The sequence below is a fragment of the Salvelinus fontinalis genome, chromosome 10, assembly GCF_029448725.1.
Source record: "Salvelinus fontinalis isolate EN_2023a chromosome 10, ASM2944872v1, whole genome shotgun sequence".
Classification (NCBI taxonomy): domain Eukaryota; kingdom Metazoa; phylum Chordata; class Actinopteri; order Salmoniformes; family Salmonidae; genus Salvelinus; species Salvelinus fontinalis.
Window position 1 is genome coordinate 25465029 of NC_074674.1, and position 25890 is coordinate 25490918.

At 43.1% G+C, this 25890-nt stretch overlaps 1 protein-coding gene across 1 annotated transcript in view; it reads right to left on the reverse strand.

Moving 5' to 3' along the window:
* The window catches only part of LOC129863875 (matrix metalloproteinase-17-like), an 85409-nt gene that overhangs the window by 21227 nt on the left and 38292 nt on the right, over positions 1–25890 (reverse strand). The window contains exons 2-3 of the mRNA XM_055936228.1: positions 15429–15561; positions 15133–15268 (exon numbers count right to left, since the gene is read on the reverse strand). Of these exons, the coding sequence (XP_055792203.1) occupies positions 15133–15268; positions 15429–15561 (269 nt within the window). The remainder of the gene's footprint in view (positions 1–15132; positions 15269–15428; positions 15562–25890) is intronic.

A 25890-nucleotide genomic window follows, 5' to 3' on the forward strand; every position in this document is an offset into this window, starting at 1 on the left:
GATTAGATGTTCAGGAGTCTTAAGGCTTGGGGGTAGAGCTGTTTAGAAGCCTCTTGGACTTAAACTTGGCGCTCCGGTACCGCTTGCCTTGCGGTAGCAGAGAGAACAGTCTATGACTAGGGTGGCTGAAGTCTTGGCAGGAAGCTTGGCCCCAGTGAATTACTGGGCCGTACGCACTACCCTCTAATGCCTTGTGGTTGGAGGCCGAGCAGTTGCCATACCAGCCAGTGATGCAACCAGTCAGGATGCTCTCGATGGTGCAGCTGTAGAACCTTTTGAGGATCTGAGGACCCATGCCAAATCTTTTCAATCTCCTGAGGGGGAATAGGCTTTGGTGAGCCCTCTTCATGACTGTCTTGGTGTGCTTGGACTGTTGGTGATGTGGACACCAAGGAACTTGAAGCTCTCAACCTGCTCCACTACAGTCCTGTTGATGAGAATGGGGGGCGTGCTTGGCCCTCCTTTTCCTGTAGTCCACAATTATCTCCTTTGTATTGATCACGTTGAGGGAGAGGTTGTTGTCCTGGCACCACATGGCCAGGTCTCTGACCTTCTCCCTATAGGCTGTTTCGTTGTTGTAGGTGATCAGGCCTACCACTGTTGTGTCATCAGCAAACTTAATGATGGTGTTGGAGTTGTGCCTGGCTGTGCAGTCATGAGTCAACAGGGAGTACAGGAGGGGCCTGAGCACGCACCCTTGAGGGGCCATGTGTTGAGGATCAGCGTGGCGGATGTGTTGTTACCTACCCTTACCACCTGGGGGCGACCATCAGGAAGTCCAGGATCCAGTTGCAGAAGGAGGTGTTTAGTCCCAGGGCCTAAGCTTATTGATGAGCTTTGAGGGCACTATGGTGTTGAACGCTGAACTGTAGTCAATGAATAGCATTCTCACATACGTGTTCCTTTTGTCCAGGTGGGAAAGGGCAGTGTGGAGTGCAATAGAGATTGCATCATCTGGGGATCTGTTAGGACGGTATGCAAATTGGAGTGGGTCTAGGGTTTCTGGCTATAATGGTGTTGATGTGAGCCATGAGCAGCCTTTCAAAGCACTTCATGGCTACAGACGTGAGTGCTACGGGTCAGTAGTAATTTAGGCAGGTTACCTTAGTGTTCTTGGGCACAGAACAGTGTTCTTAGCCCTGAATCACTACGAGTGGTGCGTTTTAAGAGGTGCAGACCAATTTATTGGATGTGTATGACTCACTTCGCTATCTTCTGCTCCCCGAAGCGCAAGAAGTATTAATGCTCTGACTTCTGTGGAAGCTGAATCGCTGTAGGCCACTGCAGATGGCGGATTGACCATAAACCGGCTCTAATGCTGGGGCTGTTCCGGGTTCATGTCGCAACAGCTAGGTCCACCAACCTCTGCTCTCCCCAGCTAATCAATCTTCATCCCCACATTAGTCAGTTCTGAAATCAGCCTATCGTGGTGTCCTATACATTACTCCAGTCAACGATAGCGAGTCTCACGACATCAAGCATTATTACTGGATTTACCATGATCATTGTTCCATACTTCTCACTATTAAAGGGATACTTTGGGATTTTACTTCCACAGAATCAGATGAACTAGTGGATACCATGTTTATGTCTCTGTGTCCAGTATGAAGCAAGTTAGAGGTAGTTTCGCAAGCCAATTCTAACTAGCGTTAGAGCAATGACTGGAGGTATATGGGTATCTGCTAGCATGCAGATAAAGGGCCTCAATGCCAAAATCCTGAAATATTCCTTTAAGTGTTGTCTCACAGGTGACTAGTCTATCTTTTGACATCAAACCAAAATCAACCAGTCTCATACTTTAAAAAAAAAATATGATACAAGGACAACAAAACGACACAAGATCAATCCCTAGTTTGGGGTTTAATATTCAGTATTATATGTTTGTGTGTTCCTAAAATAGAGCCTGTTTTGGTTTGGAGGTGAGCCTCTGCTATTGATTCTGTTACAAATACCCCTTCCTTCAATGAGTCGCTATGGTAATCCAGCCCCATAGAGAATAACCTTCGCTGACAGGCTAAGGCTGCTAGCCCACTAACAATACTATAGGCCACAGGAGGTTGGTGGCACCTTAATTGGGGAGGACAGACTCGTGGTAATGACTGGAGCGCAATATGTGGAATGGTAACAAATACATCAAACACATGGTTTCCAGGTTTCCATTTCATTTGCCCCATTCTTCCCATAGCCTCCTGTGCCATGGGCTCTATTTGAACGAACCCAACGCAATGGTAAATGTAGGCGCAGGCTGTAGCGCTATAGGTTCTGGGGTGTGTCATAAATATTTGAGTTTTTTTCACTATTACAATTATCGGCGCACTTGCTGGCGTTTGATGAATAAACAAGTTGTGGTAGTGTCGAGGCTTGGCCCCTCACTGGCCAATTAGAACGTGCTCCATGGTGAAATATGTGGTTGCTTCCAGTTGTGTATTTACAATCCTTTCATGTATTGCCTTGGAATCAACTGTAATTCCAATGTTAGTCCATTATAGTCTGTTAAATGGCTTTCAGAAACAAAATAACTAAATATAGACCTATCTTTGCTAAATACGTTAACTTGAACCCATTTGCAGTCCACATTGTTCTAAGTAATTGCATGTCTTCAATAGCATTCACACTGATATAGGGGCTCCTACTGTACATTACATTACGGCTGAGCAGGGACATGCCAAACATTGTCAATAAGCAAGATTCAATTCATTATTGATGAGGCCTAAACAAAGCGAAACAACACCTTGTTTTAAATATGCTATGTCACACTTACAGGCACCATAACTTCGGCACGTGGGCATAAAATATTAAAACAAAGCAGACTATGGGGGGGTTTTACTCACATCCAAACTTCTCACAGTAGCTGAACAAATATCCTATATAAAGAGAGAGGGAGAATGTCCTCTCACCGTTATACTGCTCCCAAAAAGGCCTACATTTTCTGAACATAATCGGAACCATCTTACAGATCACATCGCATTCCCTCATCTCCAGAAGTTGCATTGCATGCGGCAACGCATAAAGCCAGGAAGGTGTATCATTATAATAAGATTGGTTGTAATAAAATGTCATGAAAAACAAGGAATCTGTTTATAAAAATAAATTCGCTGTTCAAATATTCTTTATTGAACACACACAAGAATGGTGTATAGGTGTTTTGTAGAAAAGACAAGGATGAAATTCTTATCTAAACATAAAAGAGAAGACAGAAACAAAAAGACCCAGAGTTCTAGGTACAAAGTAAATAATACAAAACAAGGACATGTAAACAGAAAGAGGGCAGATGTCAATTGAAGTCTCCAGAACTTCAGAGACTATCCTAACAATTCCACACCAGTAACCATACAAGCTAGAGCATAGGGCAAAGCAGTGGAGTAGTGTACCCTGCACAGCCTGACATTTATCACACAAAGGGGATGTATCAGGAAATATCCTATGCAGCTTAGTTTTGGAATAGTGTAATCTGTGTAAGATCTTGAATTGTATGAGACGGTGTCTGGAGTTAATGGAGCAGGTGTGGATATACTCCAAGCTATCTTCCCAGTCTGCTACAGAAATGTTAGTGCTTAGCTTTTCTTCCCATTTTGCATTAATGGCATCTGTAGATGGTGTGCTAACAGATTGAAAAGCGTCATATAGACGAGATATCAGTTTGCCTGAGGTGGGACAAATGTTGATGCATCCGTCAAACATGGAAGGTTTAGCATTTCTAAATGTAGGAAGATGTTTTCTAACAGCCTCCAATCTGCAGGTATCTTAAAAAGTTACTTCTGGGAAGATTATAGGTTTCCTTCAACAAATCAGAGGCAAAGGTCCCTTCTATAAATATTGTAGATCCCCTGTGGTATTGATCCCTAGTTCTCTCCATCGCTCAAAGGTGTTATCAAGGTTAAAGGGGGCAAAGGAGGGATTCCTGGCAACAGGGAGCAGGAATGATATTGGTGTAGGGTCAAAGTGGACTTTAATTTCCTTCCTGAGAATTTATTCTATATCCTGAGAAGGTACCAAACAAATTAATAAAATACATAAAATAGCTGGAATACTAGATTGGGGTTATTTTACATAGAGGAGAATGTAATCTGCGTATAGAGAAATCCTATTTAGAGTATCTTCAGTATTATAGCCGTGTATTGCTGCATGAGATCTGATTGCCTGAGCGAGACGTTCAATGATTAGAGCAAAAAGCAGAGGCAACAGTGCACAACCATGCCCCTCTATAAAGGTTAAATCGGGGCGACAATGATTGGTTAGTGAGTATTCTCGCACAGGGGTTCCTCTATAAAAGCTGGATCCATTTCGTGAACCCATCTCCAATATTAAATTTCTGTAGGACCGTGAATAGATAGGACCACTCAACTTGGTCAAAGCCCTTTTCGGCGTCAAGAGATATAACGGCAAGGTCCACGTTGGGTAACCTCTGAGAATACATAATGTTGCAGAGGCGCCTGAGATTGAAAAATGAGTTTCTGTTAGGGATAAAGCCAGTCTGGTCCGAATGGACCAATTTTCCCAATAAAGTGCTAAGCCTAATAGCCAGAGTTTTTGTGCAAATCTTTTGGTCTGTATTAAGGAGAGATATTGATCTGCATGACCCTACCACTTCCGGATCTTTACCCTTTTTATGAACAACTGTAATAAATGCCTCATCGAAAGTAGGTAGGAGATCTCCATCCTCAATAGCCTGAACCAACATTTTGTGCAGGTAGGGAGAATGTTGCTGAATGTTTTATAGGGAATCCATCTGGGCCTAGGGTCTTGCCACTCTTTAGAGATGTAATTGTTTCTCGAATTTCTCCAAGAGATATTACCTTATTCAGGAAGTTGGAATCTTCCTGGTTCAGGGATTAGGATCTGCTTTAGATGTCTCGTAAAACTGACAAAATTGTCATTGATGTCCTTGGGGAAGAGAGTCATTTCCCAGTTAACTTTGTGAATCACTCGGTCACTCTCAGTTTTTCGAAGTTGTCTGGCAAGTAATTTGTGTGGTTTGCCACCAAACTCAAAATATGTTTGAGCAATTTTAGTTGAGAGAATCTGATTATATTCAAATTTCAAAGCGGTAATAAAATAAAAATAATTCTCCGTAGATGGATGACTAGCATTCTCCCTATCCAGTAAGTGAATTTGTCCCTCCAATTATACTCATTTTTCTCTGTTTTGCCTACTCCTGGCAGCCTGAATGGAGATGATACAGCCTCTCAAATAAGCTTTCACTGTTTCCCACAATAATGCTGGGGTTAGTCTCTGTGTTGTCGTTGGTACAGTGCTTGCAAAAGTATTCATCCCCCTTGGCGTTTTTCCTATTTTGTTGCATTAAAACCTGTCATTTAACCTGTTTGGGCTGCAGGGGCAGTATCATACTCAATTCTTGCTCGTACAATATGCATATTATTATTACCATTGGATAGAAAACACTCTCTAGTTTCTAAAACTGTTTGAATTATATCTGTGAGTAAAACAGAATTAATTTTGCAGCAAACTTCCTGACAGGAAGTGGAAAATCTGAAATTGATGCTCTGTTCTAGGGCCTGCCTATTAATGTCCTTGATATTTATTAGTATAGATGCACTTCATACGTCTTCCACTAGATGTCGACAGGCAGTGAGAGAAGAAATGGAGTGAATAACTTGATCTGGGGTCGAATAAAAGCTCTCGGTATGACGTGTCACCAGTTTCCTGTTTTCTGGAGAGCGCGTGAAGGGACCTGGTTTTGCCTTCTGATAAGCTGTCGTTATGGACGACTAATATCTCCGGCTTTGATTTTATTTGATACATGTGACAATATCATCGTAAAGCATGTTTTTTCAATATAGTTTTATTAGATTATTGAAATTTTTTCGGGACGTTAGGCGTGTTGCGTTGTGTGCCTTTGTTCAGGAATGAGAGCTTCGCGCTACTTTGCTAGCTTTCCGTGCTAATTGACTGGAGAAGAGGACATTCTAAATCCAAACAACGATTGTTCCCGACAAAGGACCCCTTGTACAACATTCTGATGAAAGATCATCAAAAGTAGGACCCATTTTATGATGCTATTTCATATATCTGTCGAACATGTTGTACTAGTCGTTTGCGCCCAGATTTTGGGTACTCTCTCGCTATACCTAAGCTGGATGTCGTAATGAAGTTATTTTTAGAATTCTAACACGGCGATTGCATTAACCTGTTTGGGCTGCAGGGGCAGTATTGAGTAGCCAGATAAAAGGTGCCCATTTCAAACGGCCTCGTACTCAATTCTTGCTCGTACAATATGCATATTATTATTACTATTGGATAGAAAACACTCTCTAGTTTCTAAAACCGTTTGAATTATATCTGTGAGTCAAACAGAACTCATTTGGCACAAACTTCCTAACCAGGAAGTGGAAAGTCTGAAATCGAGGCTCTGTTCTACTTCCTGCCTATAAATGGGCATGATACGTATTAGTATACATGCACGTCATAGACCTTCCCCTGGATGTCAAGAGGCGGTGAGAGAAGAAATTGAGTGTTTATCTTGGTCTGAAGTGGAATACAAGCCCTTTGTATGACGTGTCCCCCATTTCCTGTTTTCTGGAGAGTGCGAGGAGGTACCTGGATTTGCCTTCTGTTTAGCTGCCGTTATAGGCGACTACTATCTCCGGCTTTGATTTTATTTGATACATGTGACCATATCATCGTAAAGTATGTTTTTTCAATATAGTTTAATCAGATTATTCAAATTCTTTCGGGAGTTTGCCGTGTTCCGTTCTCTGACTTTGTTGACGATGGAGAGATTCGCGCCACTTGGCAAGTGTGCTTGCTAATTCAAGAGGGAAAGAGGCCGTTCTAAATCCAAACAACGATTGTTCTTGACAAAGGACCCCTTGTCCAACATTCTGATGGAAGATCAGCAAAAGTAAGAAACATTTTATGATGCTATTTCATATATCTGTCGTACATGTGAACTAGTCGTCGGCGCCCAACTTTTGGGTACTCTAGCTATACCGAAGCTGGATGTCGTAATGAAGTTATGTTTTAGAATTCTAACACTGCGATTTCATAAAAGAACTAATGGATCTATCATTTCTTATACAACATGTATTTTTTAGTTATGTTTATGAATAGTTATTTGGTCAGAATATGTGTGTCAGAAAAAGTGTCAGAAAAATATCCGGACGTTGTGGAAAAAGTAGCTACGATAGCAACATGTATAACCACTGATTTCAGCTCTAAATATGCACATTTTCGAACAAAACATAAGTGTATGTATAACCTGATGTTATAGGACTGCCATCTGATGAAGAATATCAAGGTTAGTCAAAAATGATATATCCTTTACTGGTTTGTTACGATCGCTAACTTTTACTGCTGGGAAATGGCTTGTGTTTCTGGCTATTGTGGTAAGCTAATATAACGCTATATTGTGTTTTCGCTGTAAAACACTTAAGAACTAGTGTATCTATCATTTCCTGTACAACATGTATTTTCTAGTAACGTTTATGAATAGTTATTTGGTCAGAATAGTTGGAGTGTCATAAAAATATCCGCACATTCTGGGAAAAAGATGCTACGTTAGCACAATGTATAACCACTGATTTCAGCTCTAAATATGCACATTTTCGAACAAAACATAAGTGTATGTATAACCTGATGTTATAGGACTCTCCTCTGATGAAGCTTATCAAGGTTAGTCAAAAATGATATATCTTTTGCTGGTTTATTCGCTATCGCTAACGTGCCTATTGCTATCGCTAACGTGCCTTGATGAATGAATGCGGTAGTGTGGTAGGCTATTGTAGTAAGCTAATATAATGCTATATTGTGTTTTCGCTGTAAAACACTTAAAAAATCGGAAATATTGGCTGGATTCAAAAGATGTTTGTCTTTAATTTGCTATACACCATCGATTTTTCAGAAATGTTTTATGATGAGTAATTAGGTATTTGACGTTGGTGTCTGTAATTACTCTGGCTGCTTTGGTCCTTTTTGTGACGGTAGCCGTGATGGTAGCTGCAATGTAAAACTGATTTATACCTCAAATATGCACATTTTTTGAACAAAACATAGATTTATTGTGTAACATGTTATAAGACTGTCATCTGATGAAGTTGTTTCTTGGTTAGTTTGGTTGGTTCTTGGTTAGTTAGGTTGGCTTTGTGCATGCTACCTGTGCTGTGAAAAATGTCTGTCCTTTTTTGTATTTGGTGGTGAGCTAACATAAATATATGTGGTGTTTTCGCTGTAAAACATTTTAAAAATCGGACATGTTGGCTGGATTCACAAGATGTGTACCTTTCATTTGCTGTATTGGAATTGTTAATGTGTGAAAGTTAAATATTTCTAAAAAATATATATTGAATTTCGCGCTTTGCCTTTTCAGTGGAATGTGGGAGGAGTTCCGCTGGCGGAACGCTGGAGCGGTAAAGGTCAAGTAATTCATTTGCATTTTACTCTGCCTAGGCGTCCTAGCGGGACAACTTCCGGTGAAACTGGAGGGTGCGCAATTCAAATAAATAATCAGAAAAATTATGGATATTAAACATTTAGGTACATACAAGTGTCTTATATCGGTTGAAAGCTTAAATTCTTGTTAATCAAACTGCACTGTCCAATTTACAGTAGCCATTACAGCGAAAGCATGCCATGCGATTGCTTGAGGACGGCTCCCCACATCAAAATATTTTTCCACCGGCACAGGTTTCATAAATTCACAAATAGCGATTAAATATTCACTTACTTTTTGAAAATCTTCCTCTGATTTGTCATCTAAAGGGTCCCAGCTATAACATGTAGTGTCATTTTGTTAGATAAAATCCTTCTTTATATCCCAAAAAAGTCAGTTTAGCTGTCACCATCGATTTGAGTAATCCACTCGTTGAACATGCAGAGAAAGGAATCCGAAAATCTACTGCTACACTTTGTTTCAACAAGTCAAAATACGTTTCTATTTACTCCTCAGATACCCTAAAATGTAATCAAACTATAATATTTCTTACGGAAAGAAGTATGTTAAATAGGAAAACGATTTTAGAAGGTGCGTCTTGTCTTCATCGCGCGCCCAAACACGAATTTCCAAGACTGTGTCCCTGTACTAAAACGGATATTTCTTATTCGTTTTGTAAGTTACAAGCCTGAAACCTTGAGCATATACTGCTGACACCCCGTGGAAGCCATAGGAATTGCATCCTTGGAGCTAGAATTCAGTATGCCCCTTTAGTTTCCATTGTAAGAGCATGGTCTCTCAAAAAAACAATTCTGGTTGGTTTTTCTTTGGATTTGCTCCTTACATATCTATTGTGTTATAGTCTCCTACATTATTTTAACATGTCTAGAAACTTCAAAGTGTTTTGTTTCCAATGGTACCAATTGTATGCATATCCTGGCTTCAGGGCCTGAGCAACAGACAGTTTACTTTGGGCACATCAGTCAGGTGGAAACTGAGAAAAAAAGGACCTAGCCCTATGAAAACCTGGGTCAAACCTTTCGAGTAGCCTTCCACAAGCTTTCCACAATAAGTTGGGTGAATTTTGGCCCATTCCTCCTGACAGAGCTGGTGTAACAGAGTCAGTTTGTAGGCCTCCTTGCTCACACACACTTTTTCAGTTCTGCCCACAAATTTTCAATAGGATTGAGGTCAGGGCTTCGTGATGGCCACTCCAATACCTTGACTTGTCCTTAAGCCATTTTGCCACAACTTTGGAAGTATGCTTGGGGTCATTGTCCATTTGGAACACCCATTTGCAACCAAGCTTTACCTTCCTCACTGATGTCTTGAGATGTTTCTTCAATATATCAACATCATTTTCCTTTCTCGTGATGCCATCTATTTTGTGAAGTGCACCAGTCCCTCCTGCAGCAAAGCACCCCCACAACATGTTGCTGCCACCCCGTGTTTCACGGTTGGGATGGTGTCCTTCGACTTGCAAGCCTCCTCCTTTTAACTCCAAACATAACGATGGTCATTATGGCCAAACAGTTCTATTTTTGTTTCATCAGACCAGAGGATATTTCTCCAATGAAGTATGACCTTTGTCCCCATTTGCAGTTGCAAACCGTAGTCTGTTTTTTTATGGTGGTTTTGGAGTAGTGGCTTCTTCCTTGCTGAGCGGCCTTTCAGGTTATGTCGATATAGGACTCGTTTTACTGTGGATACAGATACTTTTGTACCTGTTTCCTCCAGCATCTTCACAAGGTCCTTTGCCGTTGATCTGGGATTGATTTGCACTTTTCGCATCAAAGTATGTTCATCTCTAGGAGACAGAACGCGTCTCCTTCCTGAGCGGTATGACGGCTGCGTGGTCCCATGCTGCTTGTACTTGTGTACTATTGCTTGTACAGATGAACATGGTACCTTCAGGCATTTGGAAATTGCTCCCAAGGATGAACCAGATTTCTGGAGGTCTACAGTACTTTTTCTGAGGTCTTGGCTGATTTATTTTGATTTTCCCATGATGTCAAGCAAAGAGGCACTGAGTTTGAAGGTAGGCCTTGAAATACATCCACAGGTACACCTCCAATTGACTCAAATGATGTCAATTAGTCTATCAGAAGCTTCTAAAGCCATGACATCATCAAGCTGTTTAAAGGCACAGTCAACTTAGTATATGTAAACTTCTGATCCACTGGAACTGTGATACAGTGAATTATAAGTGAAATAATCTGTCTGTAAACATTTGTTGGAAAAATTACTTGTGTCATGCACAAAGTAGATGTCCTAACCGACTTGCCAAAACTATAGTTTGTTAACAAGAAATTTGTGGAGTGGTTGAAAAATGAGTTTTAATGACTCCAACCTAAGTGTACGTAAACTTCCGACTTCAACTGTATATAAACACAAACATTTATACCAAAAACTAAATTAAAATATACACATAATAATAATAATAAAATGCTTAGAGAAAAAAATGTAAGTACAAATAATAATTATATGTACACACACCTACAAATATATACACAAACACCACAGGAGGCTGGTGGGAACCTAATGGGTAGAACGGGCCTGCGGCAATCACAGAAGCAGAACGGCACAAAACTCCAACATGATATCCAGGTGTCTGATGCCACCCCATCTGCCCCGCCCCAACCATCACCACCAGTCCTCTGCCAACAATAAATAAAATGTATGATAATAATACTAATAATAGTATTAATAATAATGCAAGATTTGAGAAATAAATAAATAAATGACAAAACAAAAATGGGGGACTAGAAGAATATCCATCTGAAAGTGTCAATGATCGAACCTGGCAAGCCACTCGAACAGGCATCCTCTAACCTCCAACGACAGGGCAGTCGTCCAGCCAGAATGAAAGTGAAATGAAAGTGAAATGAAAGCTCTGACCGCCCTCCATTGGCCCGGCTAAGCGTCTAATATGTCCGAGAGCAACAATACAACTACAGTCGGCAGCACTTGCTGAGACAGTTTATTAAGATTTCACCCGCTATGGCGCAGTATGGATTTGAGTCCATGAGCAGACCCTAACACACAATGACAAGGCGCTCTAACCCGTACGGGGGATTGCTGTATATTCCCAAATAAACTTCTCTGCGTCCAAAACCGAGGAGAGCCAAATCTTCTCACTAGAAGGGGGTGGGAAGAGAAAGGCTGGGCGAAGATGGAGTTTGTAGAGTTTGGTCATGACATCTCTGTAGCCGGCGCGATGCTTTGCTACATCGGGCGCATAATCCTCATAGACAAAGAAGGGATGTCCTTTATGTAACAGGTTGCCCCTCATTCGAGCCTCACGCAGGATAAGATCCTTGGTCTTGAAACCGTGACAACAGATGATTACTGTGCGAGGTCGTTGGCCCGGGTGGCATGGGCACAAGAGACGATAACTGGGCGAGGACGTTGGCCCGGTCCTGGCACGGAGACAAGAACGCGATGTGAACGGTCCAGCAGCGGGTCCGAAGCCAAAACATCCGATCCCATTGTATCCCTCAATAGCTTGGCGAAGAAGTCGGTGGGGCGAGAGCCAGCCTCCACTCCCTCTGCCTGACCAACAACGTGAAGGTTATGACGTCTGGACAAACCTCTAGGCCGACCACTTTCACAGAAAGCCCCTGCACACTCTCCTGAAAGGATGTGCATAGCTTCTCTAAGTCGTCGATCCTACCAGGTTGAATTCAGAGGCCTTCTCAAGGTTCCCAATACTCTGGCCCTGCGAAGAAACCTTTCGAATGGTGCTCTTGATTTTGGTGTCCAGTTCAGCAATAGTAGCTTTAAAACACGTAGTTCTCCCAGAGCCCGGATAAGTTCTGAAAGTGTCACGTTATTACCTGTGCCTTTCACTATGTCTGTCTCGTTGTTTGGTGGGGAGGAGTCCTCCGATGAGGATTTATTGTCCTTTAATCGCCTATTACCCAGCATGTTCACATAAAAAATGTCAATATTGTACTAGAAAGAAACTACTGTTGTAAAAAGTAAAGTATGTTAAGTTAGAATGTTTCACAAACACAGCCGTTCACTCCAACATGCTAGCTCCGCCCCTTCAATCTGTTTTTTTGAACAACAACAATAAATAAATGTCAAATGTAACGACATCATAAAGTCGCCAGGATAAAAATACTATTTGTTTTGGTAGGGAGGGCCTGGGGTTTGAACATATTAAATGGAAAACAAGCAATTGGTTACAGATAACTTCTAAATACGATGGGCATGACATGTAGCCTACATCATGGAGGGGGTTTAACGCACGGGACCTGCATGGCTAAAATAATGTGGGCCTGCCTGCAATGCAGAGATAAAAATGGAATGTCTACTCACTGTTTTACTCCTCTCACACTTGATATTTTAATAAATCTTTGGTGATTTAAGATTTATTTTCAAGCGGTCTCAGGAGCCAAACCCTTTATCGACAGTATTGAGTACTTCGCGATTGCATTGGGCATTTTAACTAAATACAAAGTATACATGCATCAAAGGCACATTAGTCTACTCTTGTTCGACGCGAATATGGACAGTATGCGTCACGGCTGGATAGGCTGTGTTTCCGCTCTCAAAATTAATGTCATAACCAACTGCGTTACTTCTAAAAACAGTTTTGTTTGGTCTTAAATATCCCTACCAGCGCTGCCTGAAATTAGAACTTTGGATCATGTTGTAAAGGACAAGTCTAAAATATTTCCACCCCTCCCATCTGAGCGCAAGTGTGCTGATATAAGACAGGTCAATTGCCGAACCTGGCGTTAGGTCTGGAAAATTACAGTTTTTAGATGATGAAATTGCCAACTAACGTGCGTTTGACACTAGCGCCGCCTTAACACCAGCTGAAAATAGCTCCCTATATATCTATATGTGGAACTATTGAAGTGTGGACTCCACTGAAATTCCCTGAGTGTGTTTGTGTGTATCCCTCTCCACACAGCTCCCAGCCAAGCCCCTGCCCCATGACCCTCTGCTCTACACCAGCCCCTTATCTCCAGCGCTCTCAAACAAACCATTAAGGAACATTATTACAGTGTTTGAGCCCTGACCTTACTCTCACTGGGGCTGGTAGACCCGAGGCCAGTCTGTGAGAGCGGTAAGTAGAAATGACTGAGAGAGAACTTCACCTGTTTAAAGAACTTCTGTTAACTCTTTAGATGACTGGAGGAACATGGATTCAAGCTTTTTTTTCTGGGATGCTTTCATTTACACGGTGCAGTGAGGCAAGACTGGGTTCAAGTCAACAGATAATCAATGGGTGCTACTTTCCAAACCCCCAGGTAAAGAAGCGTATACAAGATCTGCTTGGTCTCTGAGCTCTACGGCCCAAACCAAGAAATGTGTGAGAGAAAACTCCAGCTCTGCACCCAATGAGCACAGTGTTTTCAGGACTATGTACAAATCAGTACTAGTGTGAATACAAACACATTCTCCCTGGTCTCAACAGACAGTCAGGCTGCCAGCAGACAGGAGAGGTGAGAGGAGAGCAGGAGCAAGCAGACAGGAGCGAGGCATATGATTGGCACTAGAATGCAGGCGAAAGAAGGAGAGAGGGAGAGAGAGAGAGAGAGAGGGAAAAAAGGAAAGAGATAGATACAACTGCAGGATCTGTCAATGAGGGGGAAGAAAGGTGTGTGTGTGTGTGTGTGTGTGTGTGTGTGTGTGTGTGTGTGTGTGTGTGTGTGTGTGTGTGTGTGTGTGTGTGTGTGTGTGTGTAATAGAGGCTATGTAGGTGTCAGCAACTTTACAATCCATCTCTCTCAGCTCTTTCATGCACACGTATGCACGCACACAGAAATGTTCCATATGCACAAAAAGCGTATTTCTCTAAATGTTGGTGCGCAAATGTGTTTACAGCCCTGTTAGTGAGTATTTATCCTTTGCCAAGATAATACATCCACCTGACAGTTGTGGCATATCAAGAAGCTGATTAAACCGCATGAGCATTACACAGGTGCACCTTTCGCTGGGGACAATAAAAGGCCACTCTAGAATGTGCAGTTTTGTCAAACAACACAATGCCACAGATGTTTTAAGTTTTGAGGGAGTGTGCAATTGGCATGCTGACTGCAGGAATGTCCACCAGAGCTGTTGCCAGAGAATTTAATGTGCATGTCTCTACCAACGTTGTTTTAGAGAAGTTGGCAGTATGTCCAACTGGCCTCACAACCTCACACCACGTGTAACCACGCCAGCCCAGAACCTCCACATCCGGCTTCTTCACCTGCGGGATCATCTGAGACCAGCAATCCAGACAGCTAATGAAACTGAGGAGTATTTCTGTCTGTAATATAGCCCTTTTGTGGAGATAAACATATTTGAATTTGCTGGGCCTGGCTCCCCAGTAGGTGGGTCTGGCTCCCAAGTGTGTGGGCCTATGCCCACCCAGGCCAACCCCTCCCCTCCCCCTTGCTTCCCTTCCCCATGACCCTGGCCTGCACACACATCCATCTGCAGTCCAGCACAGCGGTCCGCATGTAGGGACTGTTTGTACAATGTTTCACCCATTTCATAAAGTATCTTCACACATCCAACGCTGATCCTCCCTGAAATCCAACACACCTGCTCAACACCAGTTGCAATCGTTATCCATGGACTAGACTGTACATGCAAAGCAGGTTATGTGCTCCCTACCATCCCTGGTACCATACTCTCTACCATACCCAGTCCACTCAACATCTCCCCGGTCAGCCTCACACTGATAGCACACAGACTGACGTTGTGGCCAGGTGTGTTTATTCTATGGTAGTGTACTGTACCTCCAGGAGAGGTGTCTCTTGCTCCACTTGTTCTGGGGCGTCAGGGCTCGTCTCCTGCGGCCCACCACCACCTCGGTCTCAGAAAGGTCCGGGAGGGAACACCTCGGGGTCTTCATCAGGCCCAGGGTGGCTTGGTCTGAGCAGGGGAACAGATACGCAGATGGACACGTTCATATTGAGTAGTAAACTAGTGAGAATGTCCATCCATTAATCAATTAAAGCTGTATTGTTTTAGCAGAACGTAAACAAGACAAAGACAAAGACAGTGTGTGCATACGTGCCACACACACACGCACCCAGCACTCCGGTCTCCTCCAGTCCTCCAAACTTCTGCATAGCTTTGATGGCTTTGGTCAGGGCCTCCTTGGTCTGGAGCTGTCCAGTCACCGGGTCAGGGGGTGGGAGATACCCAAACTTACTCAGCCAATCCTGGAGGAGACAAAACAGGAAGTGTTAAGGACCATTCCAGCCATTTCAAACCCCTGTGAATGTGTCAGTGTTATGAATGTGTAGGTGTGTGTATTTAAACATCTACAGTATACATTTGATGTGTATTTGAGCACGTGCATGAGAATATTTGAAGTTATACAACGGGTATGTTTAATTCTAGATGCTGATTGGTTAAAACCGGGTTCCAGCAGGTGTCTATTCCACAAGTTAACACCGGCTAAATCTATGACGTTAAAATGCCTATTTACTCTGTTCCATCTGAATGCGCAATACAGTGTCTCATCAGCCCAGCCAGGCAATTTATAAACTTGATCTCCACTGTAAAAAGCTTCTAGACATTATCTCACATTTATTTTAGACTAACAATTAGTTTTCAACAGCGGAGATTTGTATTAACCTTGCTGTCTGTCTCTCTGACATTTGCAACATTGTTCAAATATTGAAATTCAATCTCCAGCTGTCCCATAGTAATGAACGTGCCAGGAGTCGGGACAAGACAGCCAGTCTGGTAGCTTTTCTCAGCTAGTCGAAATCATGAATCAGCATCATTTTTATGGATATATACAAAGAAATCCCAATAGAAAAACACAAAATGCAGCTAGTTTGCTGTCATTCCAGATTAAACTTGAAGTGATTGTGTTAGCTGTCTAAGTTAGTTGGCTAGCTTCTCTGAACAGTGTCCTGGCGGGAGAGCAAATTTCCTATGCCAGGCGAAATCGTGCATCATTAGCTTATTGTTATGGATGTATTCTGTTATTCTGGCTGCACTGTTTGATGTGACTGTGTTAGCTGAAGTTGTCTAGCTAGCAAGCAAGGGATAAGAACATTGGGAAAGGGAAGGGAAAGGGGAAGCCTAGTCAGTTGCACAAATCTGAGAGTTAATCATGTCTGGCTAAAATGAAAGTTAAGTACTGACATCCTCTCTAACCACTCAAGCATTTTCTCCTCCATCTCTGAGCATGCAGTCAGAGTTGGTTAGTTTTAAATGGGCTTTTGATCAGCGTTGAGTGATGAACAACTTGCACTGATAGCCAGGACCACCCCTTCTATTGACAACACTCCACAAATTCCATTACCCAAATTGCTTTGTGCTTACACCGCAATCCTACCGATGATATGTGCCTCCCCATTCATGGTATTAGCAGAGTTCAGGGCTGCAAACTGGGAAAAGTTTCTGGTGCAACATTTTAAGGACTCTAACTTTTACTAGGAAGCACATGAAGTTACGTTTTCTAATCAAAATGTACAAATCCTTCTACCTCATCAAATAAATAAAAAATCCTTTGATTTTAAACCAATTCATAACTCCAGCTAACGAACAAAACTAGAAAGTTAGTCACCATGACTACACTAATCAGTGTGTGTGTGTGTGTGTGTGTGTCTGTGCGCAAGCATGTGTACATGCACGCGTGTGTTTGGCATCTCAACTCTTGGAGTGTGAAAGAGAAAAGTGACACTTCTGAAAGTGTTGATTCTGGAGCAGTGTGTTTGCACCTCAGCAGTGCTGTCAAACCAGGGCACTCTGACTTCCTGCTTGCTTAATTCAGCAGCCAGCTCCCTATATCACCACACTACCACATGTGGACACTCAAACACAGCCACTGGCCCAGAGCCTCAGTCTACTGCCTGACCTATGGAAGCCAATCTAACACATCTGATAGCTGCGAAGGCTACTGGAGAAAGAAGGAAAATGGAAAACGTTGCCATCTATAGCAGCTGAATTAGAAGAATGACGACATCAGCATTTCACTCGTCTGCTGACTGGAGAGTGGAGAGAATAGAGAGAGATGTTTTGTGGGTCGAGGGGTTTTGGGCGCTACTGGGCCATTCTGCTGAGCTTATAGGTTCTGTGTTGCCCAAAAGTCCAACTGCCACCACACAATCCAGTTTTTAATGTATTAGATTCAGTAGAGCAAAGTGTTTGGTAAACTATGAGTGCCTATTGTATAAATCTAAAGCTTTTCATACAGTACACTGGCTTGGGCATTCCCTATGCGGACTCTGAGACACACCTAATACCCAGAGAGAGAGAGAGAGAGAGAGTGAGAATACAGAGGACAGTGCCTGGTCCTGAAAGGACAGCCCCCAAGGAGGACAACAAGTAATATCCTCTCTTCTCCTCTTCACTAAATCCCAGTCTCATGTTGACTGTGGTGTGCTACACTCCCTGCTGACACTGTTTGTGTTGACCAAGCATCCAGCTGTGTCTCTCTGTGGAGAGAGGGCTCACTCCGTGTGTGTGTCTGTGTGTGTGCATGAGTTTGTGTTTCTGTGTGTCTGTGTGTCTGTGTGAGTGTGTGAGTGAGTGAGTGAGTGAGTGAGTGAGTGAGTGAGTGAGTGAGACTGCTCTCCTCCTCTGGCTGGCTGGGAAATCGATGCATGACAAGTTAGAATACACAGCTCCTCCATGGCATTGACCTGGCACAGTTATCAACTACAGTGCGGGCTCCTTCAGCACTGGGAGATGAGATTCCTATCACCCGCAACAACACTACACAGCCACACACACACCACACCAGGACACCCGCACTGCCACAGTCCTTTCATCTACTAACACAACTCTAAACCAGCCTCTGATTAAAAGGCGAGGACAAGAACCAGCGTACACCGTTGAGGATCAGAGTTATACCCCACTGGGGTGATGGAGAAAGGGAATACCAATATAATCGTATGGGATTTGACTCAATCACAGCGCAGATGATTTCAACCTACACAATTAGTCCATCACTCTAGCAATGAGAAAACCAGCTTCCAACAAAAAAAGCTATGTAAGGGTCAAGCAGACAGGCACTTTGTCCTCTCCTTGAGTTACTTACAGTAAGAGACCTGAACTATAACTGTGTGCGTGTGTTTGTTTGTGTGTGTGTGCGGGTGTGTGTCTGTATGCGCAAAAGCTCAGGAATGGGATCGGTATGTCCTCACTAACAAGCAAAAAAGCCAATGTATTTAGGCTACACATCAAGCGAGACATAGAGAGAAAGAAAGAGAGAGAAAGAGAGAGAGAGATAGGGAGAGAGGGAGAGAGAAAGAGAGAGAGAAATGGAGAGAGAGAAACAGAGAACCTCATAAGACATCATAGTAAAATGGAGGGATGTATTGCAAAAGGAAATAGCAAAATGGCATTATACTGGGAAAGATGAGTTAATCTGTGGACATCGGAGAGCTGGAGTTAAGATCAGACTGAATGGTGGATTGGCCGCTGTGGGTGAAAACCCAGCACTTGAAGAAAGAGGAAATTAGGAATATATGCATAATTATTTAATAACATGCATCATACATGTGAGAGAAAATAGCTGTATGTAGCAGTAGAAGTATTGTTGTCTGTTATATTGTTCCAATCAGAGTAGGGATGGCAGGGTTGGGGGAAAATACAAGGGGAATTATAAATTGTGCAAACAGTTATATTGATAGAACCCACAATCTATCTGCAAGATTAAATCTGATCTACCCCACCCTCCCCCCATGAAAAAACACCAGAGAATCTAGGGGCAATAACAGGCTGGATCACCTCCAACATGTCGTCCTCCAACAAATTGAAAACCTACAGCAAGGTTGATGTTTGTTTAGCTGTAAGGCAAAACAAAAAGCTGAGTGTGTGTGTGCCTTTGTCCTTGTGTGTAAAGTATTTTATTCAGACCTTGCTGCGGCATGCTGCTGTGTGGAATCTCACTTGACCTTTGGGGTCTTTAATGACAAAACAAAGCAGACACATCGATCCTCCTGAATCTGTCCTACCTGCAGCATTTGTCTTCCACTATCTTACCATTTTTCTCTCTCTCTCTCTCTCTCTCTCTCTCTCTCTCTCTCTCTCTCTCTCTCTCTCTCTCTCTCTCTCTCTCTCTCTCTCTCTCTCTCTCTCTCCCCACCTGCTGCCTCTGTCTTCTACTATCTTACTTCTTACAGCATCTGTCTTCCACTATCTTACCATCTCTCTCTCTCTCTCTCTCTCTCTCTCTCTCTCTCTCTCTCTCTCTCTCTCTCTCTCTCTCTCTCTCTCTCTCTCTCTCTCTCTCTCCCTACCTGCTGCCTCTGTCTTCCACTATCTTACCATCTCTCTCTCTCTCTCTCTCTCTCTCTCTCTCTCTCTCCCTACCTGCTGCCTCTGTCTTCTACTATCTTACAATTTCCCTTACATCCCTTTTCCCCTTCTCTCTCTGTCACCCCCTCCCTCTCTCCTTTCCTCCTTCTCTCTCTTCCCTCTCTGACAGTTTAACCTGGCATGATGCCTGGCTCTGTGCCTCTCACCAGATACAGTGAAAGGTTAATAGGCAGATTGGATAGGGAGGAGAGACACAGGGGGCTTCATCCATAGGCCTACTGCATGTAAAGTGAAAGAGCACCCCTGAGGGTTGACAGGCGATGGGTACAGGGAAGAGGGGCTAACGAAACCAAACTCTGCTACAGTCTCAGAGTAATAATCAAAGTATTGGCTGCAGAAACACTTCTGAAAGATACAATACAATACAAAAATTTTTCTGGTCTGTCTGGCCAAAAATAATAATAATTAGAGAGAGGGAGAGAGAGAGAGAGAGAGAGAGAAAGAGAGAGAGAGAGAGAGAGACCCAGTATTCCGCAATCCCATCTCATCCAATCCAGAGCAAAGTGTGGGAGCAAAGCGTGGTCGGTGATGAGCTCCTTTTTTTCCTGCTGTCTGTTGCCGCCGGCAAGTCTCCCGGCTATAGACACCTGCACTTATCTCAGAAACAGTCAGTCTTTCCTGAGCAGCCCCCGCTTCTCCTTCCTGACCCCTTACACCTCCTCCCTCCCCTGGCTCCCCACTTTACCGGCAGACATGCCTAGCAGCCACGACAGCAGTGGGGAGGAGAGAAGGAAAGGCAGATGGGTAAGGACATACAGTGTCTTCGGAAAGTATTCAGACCCCTTGATTCAATTGATTGGACATGATTTGGAAAGGCACATGCCTGTCTATATAAGGTCCCACAGCTGGCAGCGCATGTCAGAGCAAACACCAAGCCATGAGGTCGAAGGAGATAGGATTGTGCTGAGGCACAGATCTGGGGAATTGAAGGTCCCCAAGTACACAGCGGCCTCCATCATTCATAAATGGGAAAAGTTTGTCACCACCAAGACTCTTCCTCGATGACCCGATGGTCACTCTGACAGAGCTTTAAAGTTCCTCTGTGGAGATGGGAGAACCTTCCAGAAGGACAACCATCTCTGCAACACTCCACCAATCAGGCCTTTATGGTATAGTGGACATACGGAAGCCACTCCTCAGTAAAAGGCACATGACAGCCCGCTTGGAGTTTGCCAAAAGGCACCTAAAGACTCAGACCATGAGAAACAAGATTCTCTGGTTTGATGAAACCAAGACTGAACTCTTTGGTCTGAATGCCAAGCGTCACGTCTGGAGGAAACCTGGCACCATCCCTACGGTGAAGCATGGTGGTGGCAGCATCATGCTGTGGGGATGTTTTTCAGCGTTAGGGACTGTCAGACTAGTCAGGATCGAGGCAAAGATGAATGGAGCAAAGTACAGAGAGATCCTTGATGAAAACCTGCTCCAGAGCCCCCAGGACCTCAGACTGGGGCGAAGGTTTACATTCCAACAGGACAATGACCCTAAGCACACAGCCAAGACAATGCAGGAGTGGCTCCGGGACAAGGCTCTGAATGTCCTTGAGTGGCCCAGCCAGAACCCGGACTTGAACCAGATCGACCTGAAAATACCTGTACAGCAACGCTCCCCATCCAACCTGACAGAGCTTGAGAGGATCTGCAGAGATGAGTGGGAGAAACTCCCCAAATACAGGTATGCCAAGCTTGTAGCTTCATACCCAAGAAGACTCGGGCTGTAATCACTGCCAAAGGTGCTTCAACAAAGTAGCAAACATTTCTAAACAGTGCTTCTGCTTTGTCATTATGGGGTATTGTGTGTAGACTGATGAAGGAAAAAAGCGTTTAATCAATTTTAGAATACGGCTGTATCGTAACAAAATGTGGAAAAAGTCAAGGGGTCTGAATACTTTCTGAATGCTCTGTATTCTCAGCCCTCTGGGGAAAGCTGTCCATGTCTTTCATGTCCCTGGAATGAGTTGATGCTATAATGTAACTGTACAGGGCACGCCTATCATCTATTTGTTGGTCTTTTACCAGCCCCTAGGGCAATATGCTTGTGTTTTTACATACTATTTGTACATGTTATTTGTTATACAAGACCAGAGAAAGAATTATAGGGTTCATAACAGGTCCTGACAAACAGTATAGTGAGCTGTGTGCTGTGTGTGCTGGTAGAGTATGTCTCATTAGGGCCTTCTAGTCCTTCAGTGAAGCCCTAAGGATTTATAGAATTTGTATTTTATTTGAGTATTTATATTTATTTTAAATATATATTTCATTTGTTCAATAATTTAAATTATATTCTGATTATATCTATTCAGTTTGTGTAGGAAAGGGAAGGATTAACACATCAGAGAAAAAAAAGATCCAATCAGGATTTTTCTTTGCTGGTCTCTGGGGAGAAAAATCTAGCTAACTAGCTCAGCCATTGGCTAGGCCCTCTGAAGCTAGATAGAAGGCATCGGCCATTCAACTGTATTATGACAGAATTTTGGAGTGAGGGTGAAAAACCAATTAGATTTAGACTTGCAATGGGTGGGACCATTATTACATACGTTTGGGTAAAAACTTCTACATTCTCGAAGGCCCTGAGACGTCAGTACTGAGAGCACAATAGCAGCAGTAGTTTTCCCACGGTATAGCTAACTTTTGTTATGTGCGGTTGTGGCTGCAGCAGCAGATGTTATCGAGGACTCGGAGGATATTGCTAATTTGTTATCATCGACTTTTGAAGATGAACTTTCAACAATAAATTACGTTTCAAATGATCATCATCTGGTAAGTGGCACTGTTCTTTATTGCAGCTAGCGTGCCGTTAGCTATCTCTTTGAAAATGCGTGTGAAAGTAAAAATATTGTTGCATTTAAACTTAAGATCACTAGTTACTTCATGTCAGTGGTTGGAACTGAAATTATTTTCCAATTGTTTTGTTTTGTTCTGAACAAAACCATAATTTCTTTCATTCTATTCCACTGTTCTGACCAGCAAAATTAAGTTTTGAATCAGTTCGAACCTCCAAAAAAGTAACGATTTATATACACTGCTCAAAAAAATAAAGGGAACACTTGTGAGACCAGCCCTTGTGGCCTGCTGGAGGTCATTTTGCAGGGCTCTGGCAGTGCTTCTCCTGCTCAAAGGCGGAGGTAGCGGTCCTGCTGCTGGGTTGTTGCCCTCCTACGGCCTCCTCCACGTCTCCTGATGTACTGGCCTGTCTCCTGGTAGCGCCTCCATGCTCTGGACACTACGCTGACAGACACAGCAAACCTTCTTGCCACAGCTCGCATTGATGTGCCATCCTGGATGAGCTGCACTACCTGAGCCACTTGTGTGGGTTGTAGACTCCGTCTCATGCTACCACTAGAGTGAGAGCACCGCCAGCATTCAAAAGTGACCAAAACATAAGCCAGGAAGCATAGGAACTGAGAAGTGGTCTGTGGTCACCACCTGCAGAATCACTCCTTTATTGGGGGTGTCTTGCTAATTGCCTATAATTTACACCTTTTGTCTATTCCATTTGCACAACAGCATGTGACATTTATTGTCAATCAGTGTTGCTTCCTAAGTGGACAGTTTGATTTCACAGAAGTGTGATTGACTTGGAGTTACATTGTGTTGTTTAAGTGTTCCCTTTATTTTTTTGAGCAGTGTAGTTCCTTTTTGTTCCTTTTGAATCCTTCACCAATCAGTGCAGATAGAGCAGCTTGATATATGGAGCGGGCAAGCTATTGTTGTTTACCACACAATTTGATTAGCTAGTTTTAAGCATTCAACTTTCAAATAGCTCTTTGTTGACTGTTGCTGTGTGTTATCGTCCTGCCCTAAGCTCTCTCCTGGACCCTTACACCAAGTCTGAATTTGTCCTGCTATGTGACCTAAACTGAGACATGCTTAAACCACCTGACTAAGCCCTAATGCAATGGTACTCCCTAAAACACCCAGAAAAGGCTACTCTCCTCGATGTTATCCTCACAAATAATCCTGATAGGTATCAGTCTGGTGTTTTCTGTAATGACCTTAGTGATCACTGTTTTACAGCCTGTGTTCGTAATGGCTGCTCAGTGAAATGACCTGTCCTGATTTGTCATAGGCACTTGGTAAAAAACTTTAATGAGCAAGCCTTCCTTCATGACCTGGCCTCTGTAAAATGGTATAGAATCAGCTTGATCCCCTCTGTCGAAGACGCTTGGACCTTCTTTTTGATATTTTCAGTGGTATTGTTAACAAACACGCCCCCATAAAGAAAAGGAGAATTTAAAACAGGTTCAGACCCTGGCCATGATCTTGCAGAGCTATTCCATCTCAAGAATTGCATTTGGCGAAAGGCTCGGCACACGGTTACTCAGGCTGACTGGCTCTCGCTCAGGCAAATGAGAAATAAGTACACTCAGTGTCACGTTCTGACCATAGTTCTTGTGTGTTTTACTTGTTTTAGTGTTGGTCAGGACGTGAGCTGGGTGGGCATTCTATGTTGTGTGTCTAGTATGTCTGTTTCTATGTTTGGCCTAATATGGTTCTCAATCAGAGGCAGGTGTTTTGTGTTGTCTCTGATTGGGAATCATATTTAGGTGGCTTGTTTTGTGTTGGGGTTTGTGGGTGGTTGTCTTCTGTCTTTGTGTTCTGCACCAGATAGGACTGTCTCGGTTTTCACATTTATTGTTTTGTATAGTGTTCACGTTATCGTCTCTTTGTTTATTAAACATGTTGAACACTAGCCGCGCTGCATTTTGGTCCTCTCCTTCACCAACGGAAGAAAACCGTTACACTCAGGCTATCCGGAAGGCCAAAGTTAGTTACTTTAAGGAGCAGTTTTCTCTCTGTGGGTCTAAATCCAAGAATTTCTGGAAAATGGTTAAAGACCTGGAGAATAAACCCTCCCTCCTTAAAGTTGATGATGTGGTTGTTACTGACAAGAAGCACATGGCTGAGCTCTATAATCACCACTTCATTAAGTCAGGATTCCTATTTGACTCAGCTATGCCTCCTTGCCCGTCCTTACCCATGCTAGATTACGTAGACATAATTTATAGATCGACAGGTAAGGGTGCTCTCGAGCGGCTAAATGTACTTTACCATTCGGCCATCAGATTTGCCACCAATGCTCCTTATAGGACACATCAATGCACTTGATACTCCTCTGTAAACTGCTCATCTCTGTTTACCCGCCACAAGACCCACTGGTTGATGCTTATTTGTAAAACCCTCTTAGGCATCACACCTCCCATCTGAGATATCTACTGCAGCCCTCATCCTCCACATACAACACCCGTTCTGCCAGTCACATGCTGTTTAAAGTCCCCAAAGCACACACATCCTTGGGTCACTCGTCTTTTCAGTTCACTGCAGCTAGCGACTGGAACGAGATAGAACAAACACTCAAACTGGACCGTTTTATCTCCATCTCTTCATTCAAAGACTCAATCATGGACACTTACTGACAGTTGTGGCTGCTTTGTGTGATGTATTGTTGTCTCTACCTTCTTGCCCTTTGTGCTGTTGTCTGTGCCCAATAATGTTAGTACCCTGTTTTGTGCTGCTACCATGTTGTGCTGCTACCATGCTGTGTTGTTGTCGTAGGTCTCTCTTTATGTAGTGTTATGTTGTCTTTCTTGTCGTGATTTTGATGTATTTTGTCCTATATTTATTTTTAATCCCAGCCCGCGTCCACACAGGAGGCCTTTTGCCTTTTGGTAGGCCCTCATTGTAAATAAGAATTTGTTCTTAACTCACCTAGTTAAACAAAGATGTAGGATGCGAGACGTTACTGGAATTTTGCGGGTGGGGAGAAAGCAAGAGAGGGTGGAGGCGGAGGCTCGGCTCAGAGCACTGGGCATCTTGTTATGACATGCATTAGCTATCTGAATTAGCCCCACAGAATCATACCTACGGATGAGCGGCTTCTATGAAGGAACTTTGAACTTCTGAGAATTGACTTAACGTACCGGTAGCCTACTGTATCTATGACTGTGGTAGATAAAACTTAATTGCACACTAGTGATCATATGCAATAGAACCATATTCTGCATTGTGAATTCATGTGGAATTTTATAATTTTTTATGTTTAAACTGTTTAAAAGTTAAGAACATTCTTCCATTCATCACATCCCTAGTGGCAACTAACTCAAAATGCGGCACTGGCCTGTTTGATTCATTCATGATGTCATCAAAACGCATTGCTTCTCCTGCATCTCCTGTTCCTCGAAACAAATAAATCCCCCCAAGGGCGAGCCA